The sequence below is a fragment of the Ctenocephalides felis genome, unplaced genomic scaffold (genome assembly GCF_003426905.1).
Source record: "Ctenocephalides felis isolate EL2017-DRISC unplaced genomic scaffold, ASM342690v1 CF-g0.4_SCAFFOLD_01886, whole genome shotgun sequence".
NCBI classification, from domain to species: Eukaryota; Metazoa; Arthropoda; class Insecta; order Siphonaptera; family Pulicidae; genus Ctenocephalides; species Ctenocephalides felis.
Window position 1 is genome coordinate 69,548,337 of NW_020538040.1, and position 21,005 is coordinate 69,569,341.

General features: G+C 28.5%; 1 protein-coding gene across 1 annotated transcript; it reads right to left on the minus strand.

The window, feature by feature from the left end:
* Positions 1 to 2,283: 2,283 nt before the first annotated feature.
* Positions 2,284 to 13,791, minus strand: LOC113378032 (SET and MYND domain-containing protein DDB_G0277331-like). The gene is made up of 10 exons (XM_026618540.1): positions 13,671 to 13,791; positions 12,091 to 12,292; positions 9,520 to 9,657; positions 9,150 to 9,272; positions 7,705 to 7,944; positions 6,388 to 6,602; positions 5,875 to 6,029; positions 4,854 to 5,118; positions 4,573 to 4,760; positions 2,284 to 2,615 (listed from the first exon to the last, which is right to left on the minus strand). The coding sequence occupies exons 2-10, from the start codon at positions 12,232 to 12,234 to the stop codon at positions 2,386 to 2,388; spliced, it is 1,698 nt and encodes a 565-aa protein (XP_026474325.1). The 5' UTR covers positions 12,235 to 12,292; positions 13,671 to 13,791; the 3' UTR covers positions 2,284 to 2,385.
* Between the last annotated feature and the right edge of the window lie 7,214 nt (positions 13,792 to 21,005).

Genomic DNA, 21,005 nt, shown 5'->3' on the forward strand with positions numbered 1-21,005 from the left:
AAAATCTTTGTAAATATTTTTTAGATACTGTTAACAAATAATTGCTCAATGATGACACAAAATCCGTGTCGAAACGTATATTATAAATAAATATTTTGTATTTATTTCTTTTGTTTCGACGACTGGCTGAAAATCATATCATATATATATATATATATATATATATATATATATATATATATATATAATACATAATTATGAATTTTTCTTAATACTATTTTTACACAATTCTTCCTGAGAAATTATATTAGATTTTAGAAAATCGGTTAGTGGGATGTCTTCTAGTTGTGTAATCTTATCTTTTTGTTCATAAAGATCTGCGTTTGAAGCAATACATGAATTAATCAAAGTGCTGGAAATTTGAGATAAACCGTTTTGATCGTCTAAAATTGTTTCGGCATTTTGCATAAATAAAATAAAAGCATTTCCAATGCTCTCGCGAGGGTATATTCCGGAATATAGCTAGGATTTTCTGACTGTTTCAATATATTAATTTCATCGGAAAGGTGCATGCATTGCTTACGCGCATTCTCAAGAAGGCATAATTTTTTTACGAAATTGTATCTTACTTGAAGAAGAGCTAATCTGTTGAGAAATGTCATAAGTTTTTTGGATGCTTGAAAAATATATTTTCCTCTTAGCTGTTAATCGATCGATCTCTGCACCAACGTCAAGTTCCGGTGCCATCTTGGATTAATATTTCCTCAATAAACTCAATAAATCCTAATTAAAATTAGGATTATTAAACAATATTATATCCGGCTAGCTCTCGTGCTTGAATCGCTGTAGTTAGGCTCGAGAACAGCCGTGCCTAGACAGCATTTGTGTAATTTAAAAGTTAACTTTTTCATGCTTGCGATTTAGCCAGACTTTGATATTTGAATTGAGACGAAGCTGTTGTCTATTTTATTGTTATCAGGTTGCATAAAACAAAATAAAGATATAATATGTCTACAAACAAGCGAGTTCTCTCAAGGTGTTTTGTCGTTTTGTCTGGAAAGTTGCATGAACTTACGTTTAACGATTTAATCAATAACAATTAAGATTTATCTATTTAGATTAAAGTTCAACCGTTTATTTTTAAAATTAAGATTTCAAATTCACTAAAAACTAATCGATGCAATTTCTAATTAATATCTTTCAAACAAACCTATAATATCTATAATCGTATTTATTTCCTTGCACTACCATACACTTATATGTACTAACAACGCGATACATTATTCCACACCTTAATTAAAATTTATAACTTAATAACTTTTGGTTGGTTTATAAAATTTGGGTATTAAGCCTAAACATCGTCATCTTTGGCTTGTTAAGTTTCTTTAAAAACCTTTGGCTAAAGTATGAACAAAACATTTTACACAAATCTGGCAACTTAATCACTGATAGTTCTTATCGATTTCATTGAATGGCTTTTAAATTTAGTGAATAGTTTTCGTCGTTTTTGCAAAACGTCCACGAAAGGTGCAATTTTGGCTCTCATCACACATTTTATTTTTAATATTAATTTAATAGAGGGCCAGCGGTGGCGATATCGGTTAGAGCGTGGGCTAGCAGCAACTAGTTCCAGGTTTGCTGGATAGATTCCCGCTACCGCCGTAGCCCGACATCAGGCAGCTTTGATGTCAAATTTCCACTTATAATTCCAAGTGGAAATCGTCCTTTGTGGACATAGCTGCAACATCCAATCACATGTTAACTATTAGACGTAAGAGCTAATATCAAAAATATCCCACACATGAGAGAATGGTAAATCGATGGATTGCTTCTCATGAAATAAGTAGTCATAAGTCTTGACCAACAGCTTATAGAACAAGCAAGAGTTCTGATTACTGTTCAAACAATTACAATAAAAAAAATTTTAAACTAACGTGTAACAATTGCGTCTGCAACAGATTTATGTGTAAAAGAAACAAAACAACTTAAACTAAAAATAAATTATTTCAATTATTAAGATATCATGAAATAATACAAATACATATCAATGAAAAATGTCAAAGTTTTAGAATTACATTTAAAACAAGTATTTATATTTTTTATTCAGAAAAGGCTAAACGCGAGTGAAATTTATTTAAATATAAACTATTTAATTTTCTAAATAATTGACTTTAATGAAGAAATATTTATTAAAATGATCCCCAAATAAATAATACTAAAGCATTTTAAAATATTAATACGCTCTCGCTAAAAATTAGTAAAAGGTACGCAAAAATGATAAAAATAAAACGTAAACAAAAAAGTAATTATTTGGATATATTTCTGATTTCAATGACTGGTGTCCGAACATTACTAACTAAAATATTAAAAACTAAAACTAAAAAATTATAAATTATGAAAAATGGCTGTAAACATAAAATCTTAACTATAGGCGAACATCAGTTCTTAACAAATCATTTTTCTAAGATCTATTGCATTTTTTTCGGCTTGACTCGCCATCAACCCCTCGTGCAGACAAGAAGGTTCTTTGGCTAGTGAACGCGTACAGAGTTCGGCTGCCTCCAACGATCGCCACAGTAGTTCGTGCCTGCGTTCGGCGTTTTCGCATCTTCGCGCTTTTTCCGCTAAGGCCGAATGCAACTCGAATCGGAGCAATCCCAGTAATCTTTGTTCGCCTGAAAAATTTATAATAAATTCAGTTACGTTTTTATGAACGTTTTTATGAAGAGCTATGGGAAAAATCCAAAAACCCAGAAAAAAAGAGCTATGGGAAAAATCCAAAAACCCGGAAAATGGGTGCCACAGGAATGGAATGAAATGGAGATGGAAAACCAAAGAAACAATTACAAAATTTTGCTTCAAATACATTACTAAAAAATATTTAGATTGATTTGTTACTAGCGTTGAAAAAATCATGGGTTATCCGGGATAACCATGAACATCGACTGCAAAGCCAGATCAATTTGGCAAGAAGAGAATGCTGTATGTTTGATGAAACCAGAGTGGCGTAGTTTATTATGAGTTGTTGAAACCTGGTGAAACTGATAATATTGACCGCTACCGACAACAGGTGATCAAAAACCCTCAGATAACTTAGCATACAGAAAATAAATGAGATTTGAAGATATGGATTATTAACAAACTAGTAACAAATTAATAATTTCCTTTCCTTTAACATGAAAATATTTTTATGGTAAGTTATATATATTTTTATGGTAAGTTATCTGAGAGTTTTTGAAATTTATTATAATATGAGTATACAGGTGAAGAAGTATGAAGTGAGGTTTTTTGCACAAAACACCAAATTTTCAATGGGAAAGGCAAAGGAAAGCAAAGGCTGCTATTGCCAGTCGCACATTTTGTCCATCTTGTGGATATCACGCTAAAAGAATTTTTGGTCTTTTGAAGCAAACCAATCTGACACCCTATTTTCGACTTTCTCGTGGGAATCAAAGCGCTGCTCACCTAATGCGTGGTCCCATCCATAAAAATAAATTGTTGTCAGAAGGAGCTAAGTTTGGTAAGCACGGGGTGGGGTAGCAGCCCCCCAGACAAGGTCTTTGATTACATTCAGAACCGATTTTTTTTGTGTGCAAGCGCATGTGATGGAGCAAAATTAGCTTATCGTATCTTGTGGCCCATTGATCATCTGTTGTCGGTAGCGGTCAGTATTATCAGTTTCAACAGATTTCAACAACTCATAATAAACTATGCACTCTAGTCTCATCAAACATACATCATTCTCTTTTTGCCAAAATGATCTAGCTTTGCAGTCGATGTTCATGGTTTCCCGGATTAATCCATGATTTTTTTAATGCTAGTAACAACTTGATCTAAATATTTTTAGTTAGGTCTCTGAAGCAAAATTTTGTAAATTTTTTCGGTTTTCGATCTCCATTTTATTCCATTCCTGTGACACCCATTTTCCGGGCTTTTAGATTTTTCCTATAGCTCTTAAACGGTAAGTTATTGTTTGTGCTACATTTAATATTTTGCCATTTGCAATTGTCATCTTTATCTAATAAAGCTCAAAATTCGGCATCTTCAAACTTTGTTGGTGACCTTCCACATTTGTCATTTCTTACGACATAATCATTTTTTCAGAGCCATTGAAACCATCTTTTGCATGTTATTCTTGATAGAGCATGATAACCGTATGCTTCGACAAGTATTAGATGTGACTCTGCAGCACTTTTCTTTAAATGAAAGCAAAAAACTAATGCTTTCCGCAAAGTTCGACATTTTAACAAGATAAAAAAGTATGATATTGTTTATTCAAGGACTTGATGTTATTATCACATCAATAAATTATAAAAAAATTAAGGCTCGGTCACAACAAATCTTCCCTATCAAGACATTTGTATCTAAACGCTCACTTCATTCTTTTGCACCTGGTAGATCAACGTGATCGATTATAAAAGGTTAATACCGTAATTATCAATAACTAAAACATTAATCAAAATTGTCAATTATTTCAGTTATAACTAATATTCCGGTTATGATAATTACAATAGCTATCAGAGCTCTCAATTATCATACATTAGAGGTTATGGTTATGGGTAAAACATATCTATACCTCCCATGTTCAATATAAAATAGTTCAATATAAAATACTATGGATACTATACATACATAGTGCAATAGTGCTTAACTTCTCAATCAATTTTTCGCATAAATCTGTTTTGAAATTAAGATCCTCTGGAGTCAAATGTTTAATACTATCGTACCCTCCCGAACCCAACTGATTAGCCAAAGCAACTTCGATGCCCAACATTGCATAATGACTAATTGGTAGTCGCGAAGCATTTCGTGACAGAAAACTATAAATAAAAAAAAACACCAGTAAGGCATAATTTCTAAAATTTAATAATAATGTTTCATTACCTTGTGTTAATAAAATACATATAATTTACCTTTTACAAGAATCAATATTATCCCGATCTAACAAAAGAAGCTCTTCGTGTACAGCTTCTAATATTTTTTGCACTTCACTATTGGGTATGCTTTTTCTACAATTATTACATTGCCAATCTGAGTTCCAATTAATAGCATTTGCGATAACTGCGTTATTACTGTTTTGTATACAGTCATCACTTTTAGTAGATCCATTTTGCCTTACAGAGTCATTTATATCTTCATTGTGGTTCTCGTTTAATTTTGTATAACCGTTTGTTAACGCTGAAATGAAATAAAATTTATTTATAAGAAATAAGATTGAGTTGTAAATTGTATCTGATATTTTAAAAAAAGTTTTGGTATTTCTTCAGTTTTCAATTACTTTCAACATAAAAATGATAAATTTTACTTTATATTTTACGCCTATTCGAAATAAAAAAAGCTTAAATTTTTATAATTTAAGTACAACTTTTGTTTAATAAAAACCACATAAAATAAATTATTTCAAGTATAACAAAATTTGCACTAAAACTAATAATAATTTTTTAATACTAATTATGTACCAACACACGTATGGGTAGAAACATATGAAATTTTGTTTGAAGAAATATTTTAGGCAATTTTTATTTTTTTTATTAAATTAACTTTAGAATATTAGTTTTTTATCTTTATTACACGGAAAAAAATGTATAATAAATAATACTTAAATAAGTACATATTTAATTTAAAATATGTATATGGAAAAAGCTCCACATTTGACAATATGATACAAAATGAATCACGTGTTTATAGGGCAAATAATTTAATATTTTATATTTGAATATTTAAAATAAAAATAAATGTATATGTTTCTTTATAATTACTAATAGATTTCTGTCGAGTTAAAGGTGATACAAAAACATAGGTATCGTAGTTTCATATACATAGATATCATACGTAGTTTTTCCAGTGAGCCATGTAATTTATGAATGTAACAATTGATATTTTATGTATTTATTATTATAACTATTTATTGTATTTTATTAAATTATATGTTACCTTCTGATGCCGTTTTGGATTTTGTAGGTAACACATAGCCTCCGCATTTGATATTAGAGCAGTAAAGAGCACTTGTATATGATCCAAGTTCGGTGGGATCCATACATCGTTGGCAAGAACATTGGAAGAACTTATTTTCAAGAAGATCTTGTTGTCTGTTGAATTTAATAGATTAAAATCATCACTTATTCTTATTAGAAGTTTTAAAAACGGCGCATCGGTATATCGCCGTAGAATGGTCTATGTAGGGGATGCAATAGCTGTGCGATCAGGCGTTTTACACATAAAATGCAACTTCGCTCGTATTATTATGTGACATCGCAAAGATGCAGTTATGATAGCATTGTTTTTTTATATTTGGTTGTTTTTTAGAACGCCTGACTGCGCAACAACTACATAGATTTTTTGCAGTATTTAGTACCATTATGTATTAGAACATAACATTAGTCTATTCTACGGCAGAATCGACCACTATGTCTCTAATTACAAGATGGAAGTGATTTATCCCATTACCTGTCTTTTGTTCCCCATATTGAATCTGTATAGCAGATGCTTAAATGTTCTCCCGGCGCAATATCTCGTGCTGCCCAAATTGTAACTTCACTTGTCTTTTCGTCAGTAAAGCTTTTTGTGCAATTCGCCACGCAGCTATGTTCAAATAACGAACCAGCACCGGCATAAACGGCTACATGAGGAGGTTGCGACAGGGGCACTTCATGTCCATTAACCTGAAAAGAAATTAATTTAAATATTATTTAAAATAAATTATGCATATAGATATTTATGCATTCGGTTAGGGGTACAAAGGTCCATCTTAGCGTTTAGTGGTTTTACTATCTAAACTCTAAGCCACTTAAACTTTTGCCTTTTGTGACCCCATTTACGATTGGGAGTTTTTTGACGACCCCACACATCATAAAAACATTAATGAATATTTTTAAATATGAAACTATATAGTTTAAGAATTCGTACAAGAAACATACAAAAATGATATAAATATTTGACATTAAAATCTCTTGAGACACCAGAATTTTTCCACGCGGCCCTGTTTGAGGTCGCAACCCATAGGTTAAGATGCCCTGCTCTAATCCAAATTAACTACATCCCAATACATGACAAATGCCAGACAAACAACTATCAATCTACGTTTAGTAAAATTACGAGTTAAATTCTAATTATATAAACATGTTTTTTTACTATTTTTCAAAAATTTGTCATTTGTCCCTTTTTTCTTTATAGGCTGGGTAAAAAGAGATAGCCAGGGGGCAAACAGTTTCAATATCTCATTTTTTATTTTAGAGAAAATAATAGCTACAAAGCAAAGTTATAATTATTGGTTGATTAGTTTTGGTTGGTTGAAATTAAAGGTAATCACGTATCCAAAAAAATGAATATTACTTAATGTGATAGATTGGACCAAAAATTTGTCAACTTTGGCAAGTGTTTTTGCTATTTTTAAACTTGGATGACTATTTATAACAAGTGCTAAATTAAAGATTTTATCACATATCACCGATATTTAATTCATTTCCTATACCTATAAAAAATCGTGGAATTTTGAAATATTTTTGAAAAATTTTGGATTTTTCAAAAATTTACGTAAAAAATATATGCACGTGATATCTTACTAGACCCTCTCTTCCCAACGTGTTATTTTGTGATTTTTATTTGTTAAACTCCTCCCTTACGTGATTAATGGACGCAATAATATCAATGAATATAGCAGAAAAATATCAATGAATATTGCAGTTCACAAACAAATAAAAAAATGTATTCGACTGCACTTTTAGTTAGTTGCGCTTAGGCTAACAATGTTATTGAAATTATTACTTGTAATATTCCACAGGCTCTCAATATTTCTTCATCTTTGAACGGATGATTGGGAAACAATCTCCTCATAGCCTGTACTACATATATGTTATCATCTGCCCACTGCCTTGTATTTTTCCTTAATTCGCAATGCGATTCTAGTGCATTTAATTTTTCCGAATCATTTTCCAACAGTAGCACTCGAAGTGGTGTTACCAATCGGAACAAGGGATGCGGCGTCACCCAATTCGACACATTTACCTGGAAAATATTAACAATCATTTGTTGAACATATATTTTTATATCAAATTCGATGATATTAACGTTTTATGAATGCAATAGTTAGTGTTTTTTCAATTTAATAATTGATTTATAAAGTCAAGAAATTATTGGTGACTCTCACACATTATATCATTAAATTGTTTAGTATATTATCCAATTCATATAGGGTAGGACAAGACACAAAGATCCAATATGATTTGAGCAATTATATTGTGAAAATCAAACCAATTATATTACAACAAATGAAACATATCAAACAAACAACTATCAGACTATGTTCAGTAAAACTCGCAGCTAATTCATCTTTCTAAAAATGTTTTTTACTATTTTTTTTAATTTGTTACCCGGTCCTTTTTGCCTCATAGGCGGGTTAAAATGGGACGGCTGGAAGGCAAACAGGTTTATTGTTTAATTTTAATTTTAAAAGGCTTTTACAATACAATAGCTACATTGTTCAACCAATGCAAAATATAAATTTCATGGGTACATTTTTACAAAGATAACACTGACATTTCGTCATAAATGTTCATCAGCAGAGTTGGAATAATTTATTTAATTTATCCGTTCTAAAATTGCATTTTTCAACCTAATTTACTTTTTTATTTTTTATTTTTCATTGTTTACACCTTTTCCAGGGTAATGGTTTAGTTGGTCATTTTTATCCCACCTACGTATAAGCTTTTATAGAGGTTATATAGAAAAAATGTTAAATCTAACTTAAAATTAACAATACATCTTATAAAACAATTAAATAACATATACTTAAGAATTATATTAAGGTCTGGTAAACTAAACAACAGTGCTCACAACCAAAAGAACTATCAATAAAACAAAATTATTTTGTTATGGATTTTCAAACATTGCTGTTTATCTCTCGATAGCGACGTCGTAGGAATCTAGGTGATGGCGGGTTATTAATTATTTTTCCTCTTCTTTTAAATATTGTTGTTAAAAAATTCTTAACTTTACTTGTTTTTGAAATATCGGTGTTGGACCTTTTTACCCACGGACCTTTAACCCCCGTTTTCCCCTATACTCAATCCTAAAGACAATAAAACAAAGTTTCTCGACGTTATTTTTTTTTCAACCTTTTATCACGAAATGCCGTTTAGCAGCAAATGTGTATTGTGGCCGCTAATGATAAATTGAATTAAAAGAAAATTCACCATAGAGATTATACTTACTTTTCCACGATATTTGACGGTAAATTCACATTCAGCCTTATGCTTAGAAGTCTTCTGACACTCTATATCACAAAATGGCCAGCCGCAGAATTCGCATGGTATAGAGTTCGATTCGTTAACATTCTACAAAATGAATTTAAGAGTTAGTTATAATAATAATAACTAGTTAATATTGTTAGTTCTTGCTGAAAATATAATAAATAAGCCAAAAGCACTCAATAAAGTATGGATTTGAAAAGGAATAATTGAAATTTTTTATAGACTTAAATAGACTTAATAGACTTGAATAAACATCAAAATTTCAATAAAATATTTTTGATACTAAAACAATTACTATTGCCAAAAATCAATTAAATAAATATTAGAATACCTCGAGGCATCCCATGCAAACTGGTCCAGTATTCTGCGCGGGACCTTTTACAGCAGGTTTTTCTTTTAAAATAATTTCGCCTGATTTTATTGTTCTACTTGCAACTAAGTATCTGCCTAAGGTATCGCTTTTTTCAACCTGCAAGTATAGTTAACATTGCGATATTTATATATTTATTGATGTATAACAAATTCCAAAAAAAAATTAAAAAAGTTAAAAGTTTACTAGAAGATATGCATTATTTCATAAAAAACAATAAAATAAAATGATAAACTAAAAGTGACGCAATAAAAAATTGCTTACTACATAATTTTATTGTGTAAATTTCAGTTTATTATTTTATTTTTTTTATGAATCAATGTCTTAAAAATTGTGATTGAAGAAATGATTAAGGCAATCTATAAGAAGGTCTATTTGCATCTGAAAAGCGACAAAATACCCAAAAATCTATTATTATGCAAATATCTCGTTAGATAAGTAATTATTTGGATTACTTATGAATAACTGGTCTTTTATCTCATAGACGTGGGACAAACTGGACAAATGTTTTATTTCAATTTTACAGAATAATTTAATAGATTATTCAACCTATGCAAAATATAAACATCATGGGTGCATTTTTTACAGAAATAACACTGTAAATAACCTTTATCTGGTATTTCGTCAGAAATATTTATCAGCCGAGGAATAACTTTTTATTTAATTTATTTGTTGTAAAATTGCTTTATTTAACAAAATTTACTTTTTTATTTGCTATTTTTTATATTTACCTTTGCCAGGGTAAAGGTTCAGCTGGTCCTTTTCACCCCGCCAAGGCGTAAGTTTTTATAGAGGTTATGTAAAAACAGTTGAATCTAACTTACAATTATCAATACAGCTTATAAAACAATTAAATAACGTGTACTTAAAAATTATATTAAAATCTTGTAAACTAAGTAACGATGCCCGCACCCAAAAAACTAACTGTAATGAAAATACATTTGTTATGTATTTTCAAACATGGTCGTTTATCTCCTGATTGTGACGTTGCTTGATTCAAGACATTGGAAGATTAAGACAATTAAGACTTATTACACATTTTTTGCTATCTACTTTCAAATATTGTTAAAAAATTATAACTTGTTTTTGAGATATTCATGGTGGATCTTTTTTCTTTCGGAGCTTCAAGCTCCGCTCTACCTTATAAATATTATATAAAATTACATAATTATTTATGCAATGTTTCATAAAAAAATGATACTTGCTCTCATCTAAATTTGTCTGATTTATATAATATAATTCATAAAAGAATTGACACGAAAATATAAAAATATATAATATTTAAATATTTTCTGTCCCTAAATTATATCTGTCCAGAGATTCTAAGGCTTCAAATTTTATTGCTGTTTCCGACAGTTTAGAGAAGCACTATGTTGTAAAAATAAAACCCAACTAGTATCGAATATACTTACTTCTATTATTAACTTTAGTTTGGTTAGATGATCATGTTGTTTCGGTCTGTCTTCATAGTTCCGACATTGTGTAAGACAAATATTTATGAAGTCTAGCAACTTCATGATATATGAGACCGTGAGTTGTTATAGGAAATAATTGATTTAAAATAAATTAATGATCTTAGAAATTAATAAATGCTTTAAAACGACATGAATATTTACGTTTTTTGTGTAGTATTTGAAATATTATTTTAAAACTAATAAATAATCATCAGTTGTATATATTTCTTTAAAAATTATATTGACACAAAACATGCTATTGTTCCCGTAGAGATTTAGAGCTATTTAAATGAAAAAATATAATTCGAACAAAAAATAAAATCCAAATCTACCTCGAAAAATAAACATTGATGTTTGTGAATGCAATTCAAATAATTGAATATTTAGAATTTGGTGGATTAAACATTTATTATTACATTCCACTTGTGGAGCTAAGCAAAGCAAAAATTTAAAAAAAGAATGCAATTTTTGATACTGTTTTATTTATCGTAGATGAAGAAACTAGTGCTGACTGGCTCAAAAATTTAATCAGTTATTTATTTCGTCAATGCAAATAAAATGTTTTATAAATCATTCAAATTAGACTCTCCGTTATCTCAAAAACTGAATCACCATTTTTGGCACATTTTGCCGCGTATCTTTGAAACGACCTGCCTTTGTCCAAAACTAATCAACGTCTTTCCTTCAATTTCAAAACTATTCAAATCGGTTGATACATGTTCCCGAAATCGTCGACGAACATTATAGCATCTACACACACACACGTACACACACTCACATATCGATTTTTTCTAATTGTAAGACAGACCAAAATGTTCAGAAACCTTTGAAACGTAAAGATATATAATAAATTTTCATTTTCGATTTTTGTACGAATACTATAACTTGCCTTATATATAGTTAGAAAATATGTGCAAATACACACTGATATTACCTATAATTATAAGTGCGCAGTACAACAATTACAGATATGTATATGTAGTGATATAACTACTTCAATTAAACGTTACGCATTTTTTTATCATTAAGAATATCTCTAAATAATATTAATTAGTGTTTTGTCATTATTTATTTTTACCTTGTAAGGTCGGCATAGTTTCTTATGCGTTTTCCAATGCTGAATTTGATGTTCCTTATTGCAATAATAAACCAGCGAGCAGCCGGCGCATCTTTGGCTGGCTTTGCATTTGCATACTTCGCAACTCGGCCAAAATTCGCACATGGCGATCTATAGGGTTGTCACTACTTGCACTATTAAATATTCGGTCGATTTAATAAATCTAACAATAAAAAATAATTAAAATCGAATCCTTCTAATTATGGTTATAAATACACCTATCGATCTTCTAGGTGTTACACTGTTTGTGAAAATATTTTTTTTACCAAATTTATTAATTTTGCATTTACACCATATTATGAACCCTAAACTAAAATTGCTTATATCTACAATATTTTTTTTATTATTTTACTTTCAAAATACAATGCTACAAAAGGTATGTTACAGTTTAGAATTTTTATTGTTAGTATTTTATGTCTATGAGGGAAATATGTAGATGAGATGGAAACTTCCCGTTTTATGATCAAAACTAAATTTTTTGTGTGTATAAGCTAGTTTGTTTATTTAATACCAATACAAAAAACATCATTGCTTTTAAACATTGTTTTTAGTTAGTGAGGAAAATGGGCTTTTTAATAGTGATTTTTGTTTAGCACGGTTATTCCATATAAAAATGAATTTTTTGAGTTACACGTTTTTTATATAACCTATCTTCCGTGTGAAACGGGGGATAGATATAATAATATTTACGAACCATGTCGTTTTCTGCTTTATTTGATATTTTTAATATGATATGTAATAATATGTAAATAGAGATTACTAAGAAATTAGTTGAATGTCTTAAAATTTAACACACCAAAACTATGTTTTTCCCGTCATTCTAATATTGAACCAAGTACTTTTACAAATTCTTCTCATGTATTTTCGGAGGTAGTATGCAACATCATAAAAGATAAATGAATACTGCTTGTAAAGTCAGCATCCTGTATACAAGTTATTATAATAAATTACTTATTATGCTATGATGAATTTTATTTATTCAATAAATGCTAAGTTTTCAATTCAATATTCAATAATAAAGCTAACATAAAAGTAATACTAATGTTCTTCAATATATTTAATTGACGAAATGAAATTTGCTATATTTATACCTTTGAAGTCATCGTTAATGATACATATTCACGTCATGTTCAAAACTAATTTCCAATTTATCATTCAAATAATTAAATTATCTTTTGGCATTCAACCAATCGTTTATCCTCTTTCTGCAAATCGAAAACTTATCGAAGCTATTCCTTTCTAATAAAACAACTAACTGGTGAAAGACGCAAAAATTGTGATTGGATCTACTTTATATTTTTTGTAATATAAAGTACGCTATTTCAATATTTGTCGTACGTAAACTAGTATTAGTAATTTATATTTTTAATAAACTCTATAATTGAAACTACAATGCTACAATAACAAATTATATGCGGTTGCATATAATATTTTTAAGAACTAGAATAACTTTTTGTTCTTACAAATTTTCTAACGTATAAAAATAATTTAATTCTAACAAAATTTTCGAAAATATTTAATAAAGCTTTATAGATACTCACATTTAATTTTTTTTAAATGTAACGACAATGTTAATGTTATTATAACAACAAAGTTAATGCATAAACAATTCTTTATGAACTACCAAACATATTTTTAACACTATATATTATTACACCATGCACTGATAGAAGTCTTTTAAATTTTACTTTAAATTTAGCACAATTCACTGCAATTTTTAATTTTTGCTGGTTTTAACTATTAACTACACTGTAATATTAAATATAAAAATTTATTAATGTCAATACAATTGTTTTAAGACTTATGTCGGGTTCGAAAATTTTCGAACCAGAACACTAATCGACTATTGCTTGTTCTTAGAGTAAGAATAGAATAGAAAATAATTGGTAGCAAGTCGTCGTGACCGGCAACGGTTTTATAGAGATCGCCTGGTGGTCAAATCGCGCGCTATACTATTATCTAAAATATCTTCTTTTACTTATTCATATGAAAACTTCAAATTTATCCATTACAAAATAATCATTTATTCATAAACAAACATCCATTTTCTCTAATAAAATCTACCTGTGCTTTTATATTATCAGAAGCGCAATATTCATTATTTAGACTTGTGTATTCATACATATATTTCTCTTATTTATTGTATTTAATAATTTGCTCTATTACATTAAATTTTTTGAAATTAACTAACATATACAAGGTGTATAACCAGATGAGATTTTAAAAAAATAAAATATAATTTTACATCAAACTGCATCGCACCGCAGTTTTGTTATTAAAGTTTCAAGTAAAAAATTAATTTATTTGTATGCAATTTGAAAAAAATTGAGTACAAATTAGCGTGAACCAAAGAAATTTAAAGAGCAATAAAAAAACAAAATTGAAGATTAGAATAATTAGATATTGGTGTATATTCCATATTACATAAATTAAAAAAATGCGTCTAACCTTGCTATTATGTTTCTTTTACAACACTTTTATTTAAATAAAATAGTCAACCTTGAGGTATGAATAAAATAAAACAGAATTTAAACTTAAGGGGGTATTCTACTGTAGAATTTTGAAAAAATCGAAAAAATTTTTTTTCCATATTTTCAAAGTTTAGTTATTCAAAAATATGTCATTAAAAGGATTTTTCAAAATTACTATTATTTCCTGAGTTATAGCCGTTTTAGTGACGTGGCCTCGGTTCGGGTCCGACTTGTCTCAAAACTTTGATCGCGTTTTTCTCGGAACTACTTTTTTCGAGCTGGCGGTAAGGATATCTCAAGTTCTAATGAACCGATTTACTTCAAATTTGGAGAGGATCTTCCCTATACATCGCTTTATCGTATGGACCTTGCCCAAAACTATAACTTTTCATTTAATATTTTTAAAAAATACGGAATTGACAAAAAAACATGAAAAAAAGTAATTTTTTTTTCAAACTGCCGCCATTCGAACAAAAATAATTATTTTAACTTATCCAAGGTTCATACGATAGCGGCATCTATAATAATTAAGAATCCATCTATTTTTTATGTTTCAAATCACCAGTAGGGTTGGAATCATGTACGCCAGGACACCCTCTTTTTTTGGGAACCTCCACTTTGACTGCTCATAACTTTGTGAATTTTAATTTTTGTTTTTTAATAATTTTTTGATGTAATAATAAAATATCAATAAATAAATGATAAAAAAATCGATTGTAAAAATATTATTTGTTTCCTTTAAACAGCGCTTCAAAAACCGGGCGAAATTCATGACTCTAAAGTAGAATACCCCCTTAAAGTGGATTCAATAAAAAAGTTGGAATACATAAATTATAAGGTAGAATATATTTTTGTAAGAAAATTATCTGCACATTGTAAAATGCTTATATTTGTTTAATTATACATAAAAAATTTATGTTAATTGCAACTTATTGCAACTAACTTAATTTGATAATAAAAAATGTTCCAAACTTTTGTTAAATAGATTTTAGATACATAAATATTAAATATACATATATATATATATATATATATATATATATGTATATATATTTGGGTGGTCCTTAACATGGACATTTTCGAATTTCCTTGCTCCCAAGGGCTCAAATGGTTCCAAATTGATAAAAAACAATTCTCTGAAAGTTTTAGATTTTGATATTAACTTTTAGATAGTGCGCAATTCAATCAAAATTCGTATGGAAATAGCATGAAAAAAATTTGAAAATTAAAAAAAAAATATTTTTAGGTATAACTTAGCGACAAATGAATTAAAAGTGAAAATTCGTATCATTTTTTATTGAAAATTCGACGCTCTGCAAAATTTTTGAAAATTTTTTCTTGCTATTTCCATATAAATATTTGATTGAATTGCGCTCTATCTAGAAAACTATATTAAGAGCTAAAACTTTTAGAAATTTGTTTTTTATGAATTTGGAAACATTTGAACCTCTGGGAGCAAGGAAATTCGAAAATGTCCATATTAAGGACCACCCTAATATATTTATATATATATATATATATATATATATAATTCTTTGCCATTATCAGTGGACATGAAAAATTAATAATACTCCTCCTTTGCACGATCTTTGTCATCTCAAAGAAATATTGTTTAAGTGTTATTACTGGCTGTTGTACTGCTACGTAAAATTTATATTTTTTACAAATTCGTACTATCATTGTATATTATATTTACTGTGAAATTTTTTATATACTGTAATAATGTCACATAATTTTTTGCCCAAATGTCTGAAATGTGTTAGCCCGCGCTGACCTGAGGACTTGGTAAGCAGGCCGACGAAAGACCAGTGGTCAGGGCTAAAAAATGTGCTTATTACTATCAATTTCTGGAACTACAATGACTCATCTTTTTGAATTATTGAGCATAATATTATGTATATTTTTATAAAAATCAAAGAATAATATTTTCTAATATCAAACATATATGTCTGGACAACTCATTACCCTCATCCTGAAGTGCACTTTTTGTTTGTACCATTCAGTACAATGATGGAATTCACTGTTTTCAGTTGTTACTACATATAACGGATATCATAATAGAATTCGAGCAGCGTTAGTTGCGTATAATATATTTTGTTTCTATTTATAACCATACAAACCTACACCAGGCGTCTAGTGACCAGAGAATCTGACTCTGACTAGATTGAAAGGTGCCAACAATAACCACGCTCCACGCCACGCATGCCACACGACATTAGACATGACAACAATTTCTTGAGACGATATTGCGACGAAATCTATTTGCAGTCGATTATGTACATATTGTACATACACACACGCACACACATATATATATATATATATATATATATATATAAATAAGTCGGGTTTTCCTTCCTGACGAAATAACTCCAGAACGCACGAACCGATTTCGACAATTTTGCATTCGTTGGAAAGGTCTCGGGCTCCGTAAGATTTATAGCTACGAATGGTGCATGGCATCGTGCCTTAATGCAAATTGTTGGAACTTCACACACCGTAATAACAAATTCGAGTAATGACATTAGTGAGAATTATCAGAATTATGCTTGGTTAAGTCAACGAGCAATTCTTGTCGCAAGGAATAATGAAGTACACGCACAGAATTTCACCATTTAATCAAAAATTGTAAGCGATTTGGTGACATACCAATGATTCCGACTGGTGTTCCGTTTGACTTCAAACGATTGCAATTTCCATTTCAATAACAAGTCGCAATAACAAGTCGCAAGGCTAATCGCTTAGTGTTTGCAGGATAAATTTCAAATAGATTATTTACAAAATCATTGTTTTTCACTTGGGCAGTTATACGTTGCCTGTTCACGAGTTGGAAAACCATATGCTTTGTTTGTGTTAATGTCAGACCAAAAGACAAAAAATGTGGTTTAACAAAGAGCACTTCAATGAAACGGATAATTTGCGGATTCACTTTCATTTACTTAGAGAAGTTTAACTAAAAAACACTTCATTTTTGTAATCGAAATAAATTCATTACTGTTGTGTAATAAAATCAAATTTTTCCCTTTCAAATAAAAAACAAACAAAAAATTTTTTCATCTTTCTCACTAAACCATCTGGTGGCGAAACGGAGTTCGTCGGGTTTGCTAGTATAAATATAAATATATATATATATATATAATATATATATATATATATATTATATATATAATATATATATTATATATATATATATATATGCGATGCATGCAAAAAATGCGGGCGCACGCCTTAGGGGGCGCCAAAACGAGTTTCGGAGATTAAATTTATATTATAATATTTATATTTTTTATATAAAATCTAGAATTATTTATATAAAATCAAGTATACATAATAAATTATAATAAACAATCTAACTTAATTAGGGATACGAAGACACAAAAAGCATTTATTCACATTTATTTTGCAATGTGATATCAGTAGAAACAATTAACCGATTAATAAAATAACTGTTAAATAAATAACTCTGCAAATTAGTAAATAACAGTTCTGTTCATTGCTTAATCTACTTATTCAATTTTTTCTTTTTTTGAATTTACCGTTATTTCGAAAAAAAAATTATCTAGTGTTCAATCCCATAGGCTCAAACCTGCAAAATATTAAAATAATTATTGGGCATTATTGACGAAAAATTGCGAGCTGATTTAGTTAAAACGGAACTTGTTAAAAAATATAAACAAATTATAATCGGGAAAATAAAAAATGGGGAGTCAGTGCTTAAAAAATGGCATGTTTATTCCGAGAAATTGAATTGTTGCTTTTATTGCAAATGTTTAGCTTCTGATGAATTTTGAATGTTGAAGACATGCGTGGTTAGGGTTATGGAAATGGAGCAAATATGAAAAATTAAAGCAAAATGTACTTAGGAACAAAAATCTTTAAGCTTTTTTTATACATAATTTAATTATTAACTATGCAGAAATAATACAGATACAAATATAATTTGTTTGTTTCAGTACAGTTAAGGGAATATGTAATTTCTTTGCATCTTTTACTAATTTTGGACAATACTTTACGAAATCCAATCAAACTTTTGTATGGAAAAAACCTCTAAAACGTGAAGAATAGCAAAAATTTTCATTTGCGATTTTTTTGCGATTACTATGACTTACCCTACGGGAAGTTAAAAACTAAAACAATTAATATTGAAAAATTATAGAGAGTAAAAAAGTACTTTATTTATTTATTTTAGTGGTATGGCGATATAGTAATACACTACACTATAATTTAATATAAATATTAAACTTGTAATTATAACAATATTTCACAATTATGCTAACATTAAACTAAAAGAAAAGAATAAGTGTGAAATTAATTAGTTATCTGTAAACTGGTTGGAGACATAACGTTGAAAAGATTTATAAAAAATGTTTTTTTTATAATGAGATTCTAACATGTGTTAGAATAGTATCATATTCTCATACCATAGATTATTGATATTTCTGTTTTTAAAACTAAGATTAACAAATTGTAAGTACTTTTTTACTCTCTATAACTTACTGTCCACATATGATAACGTAAAATATCATGTCAAAACATTTGCAAATTTTATTATATTTTCTTGTGTTACTATACATATGTCAAGAACATATTCATAGTATACTTTGTTCGTTGCGAATAGAAAAGAAGTATAATTGCATTCTTTCGAATTGCTTGATTTTTATTTTACAAAAAATAAATTGCACGAATTTTCTAAGATGTAATATGGAATCGAATGCTTTAAACACTTACAAGATTAACTGTGATTTTGTCAAAAGTGTAAAATGCTTACAAAAAGTACAAACTTTTTCAAGACGATCAATAAGATGTTGATGACGAAAGTTATGCTTTCCAAAAAGTTGCAAAGCATTTTGCAATTTGTTCATAAAATTAGTAATCATCGCATAGGACCACTTTACTTAGCTTTTTTATTATAAATATATATAAATTATTACAAAACTTTTAGTTTTGTCCAATTTAAATTTAAGATGTTAACTAAGATGCTAATATTTCTGTATAGTTTTATATAATATATATTTTAACGTATAATTACATGAATAGAATATATCGCATATTATAAATAATCATGTTAGATGATAGTAAAAGTAAAATGTTTCTAGATTTGCAATCTGCCGAAGACATTTTGTGGCGGATCCAGTTACTATATCTGAAACAAAAAAACGTATTTTTTAATATATTTTATAATAACAGAAAAATTAAAAAATGGTATAGTATTTTTAAATGTCTAAAATGGTTGGATTATGTTAAAAATTTAGAATATTTTTTGGAAAAATTTCGAAAACTTTTAATAGTTTTGGTAACACTAAAATATTAATTTTATTGACAAAAAATTTTGCTATATTTTGCTTTCTTGCATTGCCAATAGTTTTACTATCTATTCGTACATAAATTTAATTATTTCACAAAATCATCGTACGCAATTTTTATTAGTTAAATTCGACGCCAAGAGTTAACTAATATATAATGATAAGTTTAGAATTTGGAATAATAATATAATAAAGTTAATTGTTGATTTTAAGTAAATTAAAATAATTATATATTATGTAAATTTGTGATGCAATTAAGCGAACATACAATATATTTAAACAGCAACTGTAAAAATTAGATGTAATTTTTTAGATGTAAAAATTAACGATTGACGATGATAGAATGTCTTTGTATTTACTAAAATCACTGCAAAAATTAACAATTTTTAAATGTAAAAATTAACGATTGACGATGATAGAATGTCTTTGCATTTACTAAAATCATTTGATATACGTACTCTTTTGCATTTACATTTTCAATATATTAATCTACGTGGACACTCGAAAACACTGGAAACACGATTTTTATTATCGTTAATATCAATAATATGTAACACAATATAACATAAACATTTAAATAAAACTTATAAATAAAATATAACAATATATAACAAAACATATATTTTTTTGAGAAAGTTAACAATTCTTTGTGAAATCTCTTTTTTTTATTAAATTTTTCTTTTCCTTCTTTGTTTCGTATTTTTTATTAGTCAAGTTAGATTTTTTTATCTATTTAATCTTCCCCCAAAAAGGACAAATTATACATGTACCCAACGCACACTTTTGAAAACAAATCAATATTATGACTGAGCTAAATTATTTAAGCAAAAACTAATTGCTGGCAAATACTAATGTTAAACTTACTGCAAAATAAAGTGATCTATCTGTATACAATTAACTGTCTGTTTATATGATCATCAATTTATAACTGTTAATCATAAACAAAAAGACCGCGATATTTATTTATTTTTACAATGCGGTCTACAGATCATGTTAATGCCGCGGTTTCCAACCTGTGGTGCGCGCACCCCCAGAGGGGCGCCTGGCCGTCATAGGGTGAGGCGCGTACGGCGCTGTCTAAAATACTATTATCAAAAATAAA

Bases quoted from the DNA above. Each gene is read 5' to 3' on its own strand.
- LOC113378032 (XM_026618540.1), bottom strand. From the start codon at position 12,234: ATGTGCGAATTTTGGCCGAGTTGCGAAGTATGCAAATGCAAAGCCAGC. The intron at 9,658-12,090 runs GTAAAAATAAAT...CTATACTTGCAG, and splicing joins AACTATGCCGACCTTACAAG to GTTGAAAAAAGCGATACCTT. The intron at 6,030-6,387 runs GTAATGGGATAA...TAAATTCAACAG, and splicing joins ATATGGGGAACAAAAGACAG to ACAACAAGATCTTCTTGAAA.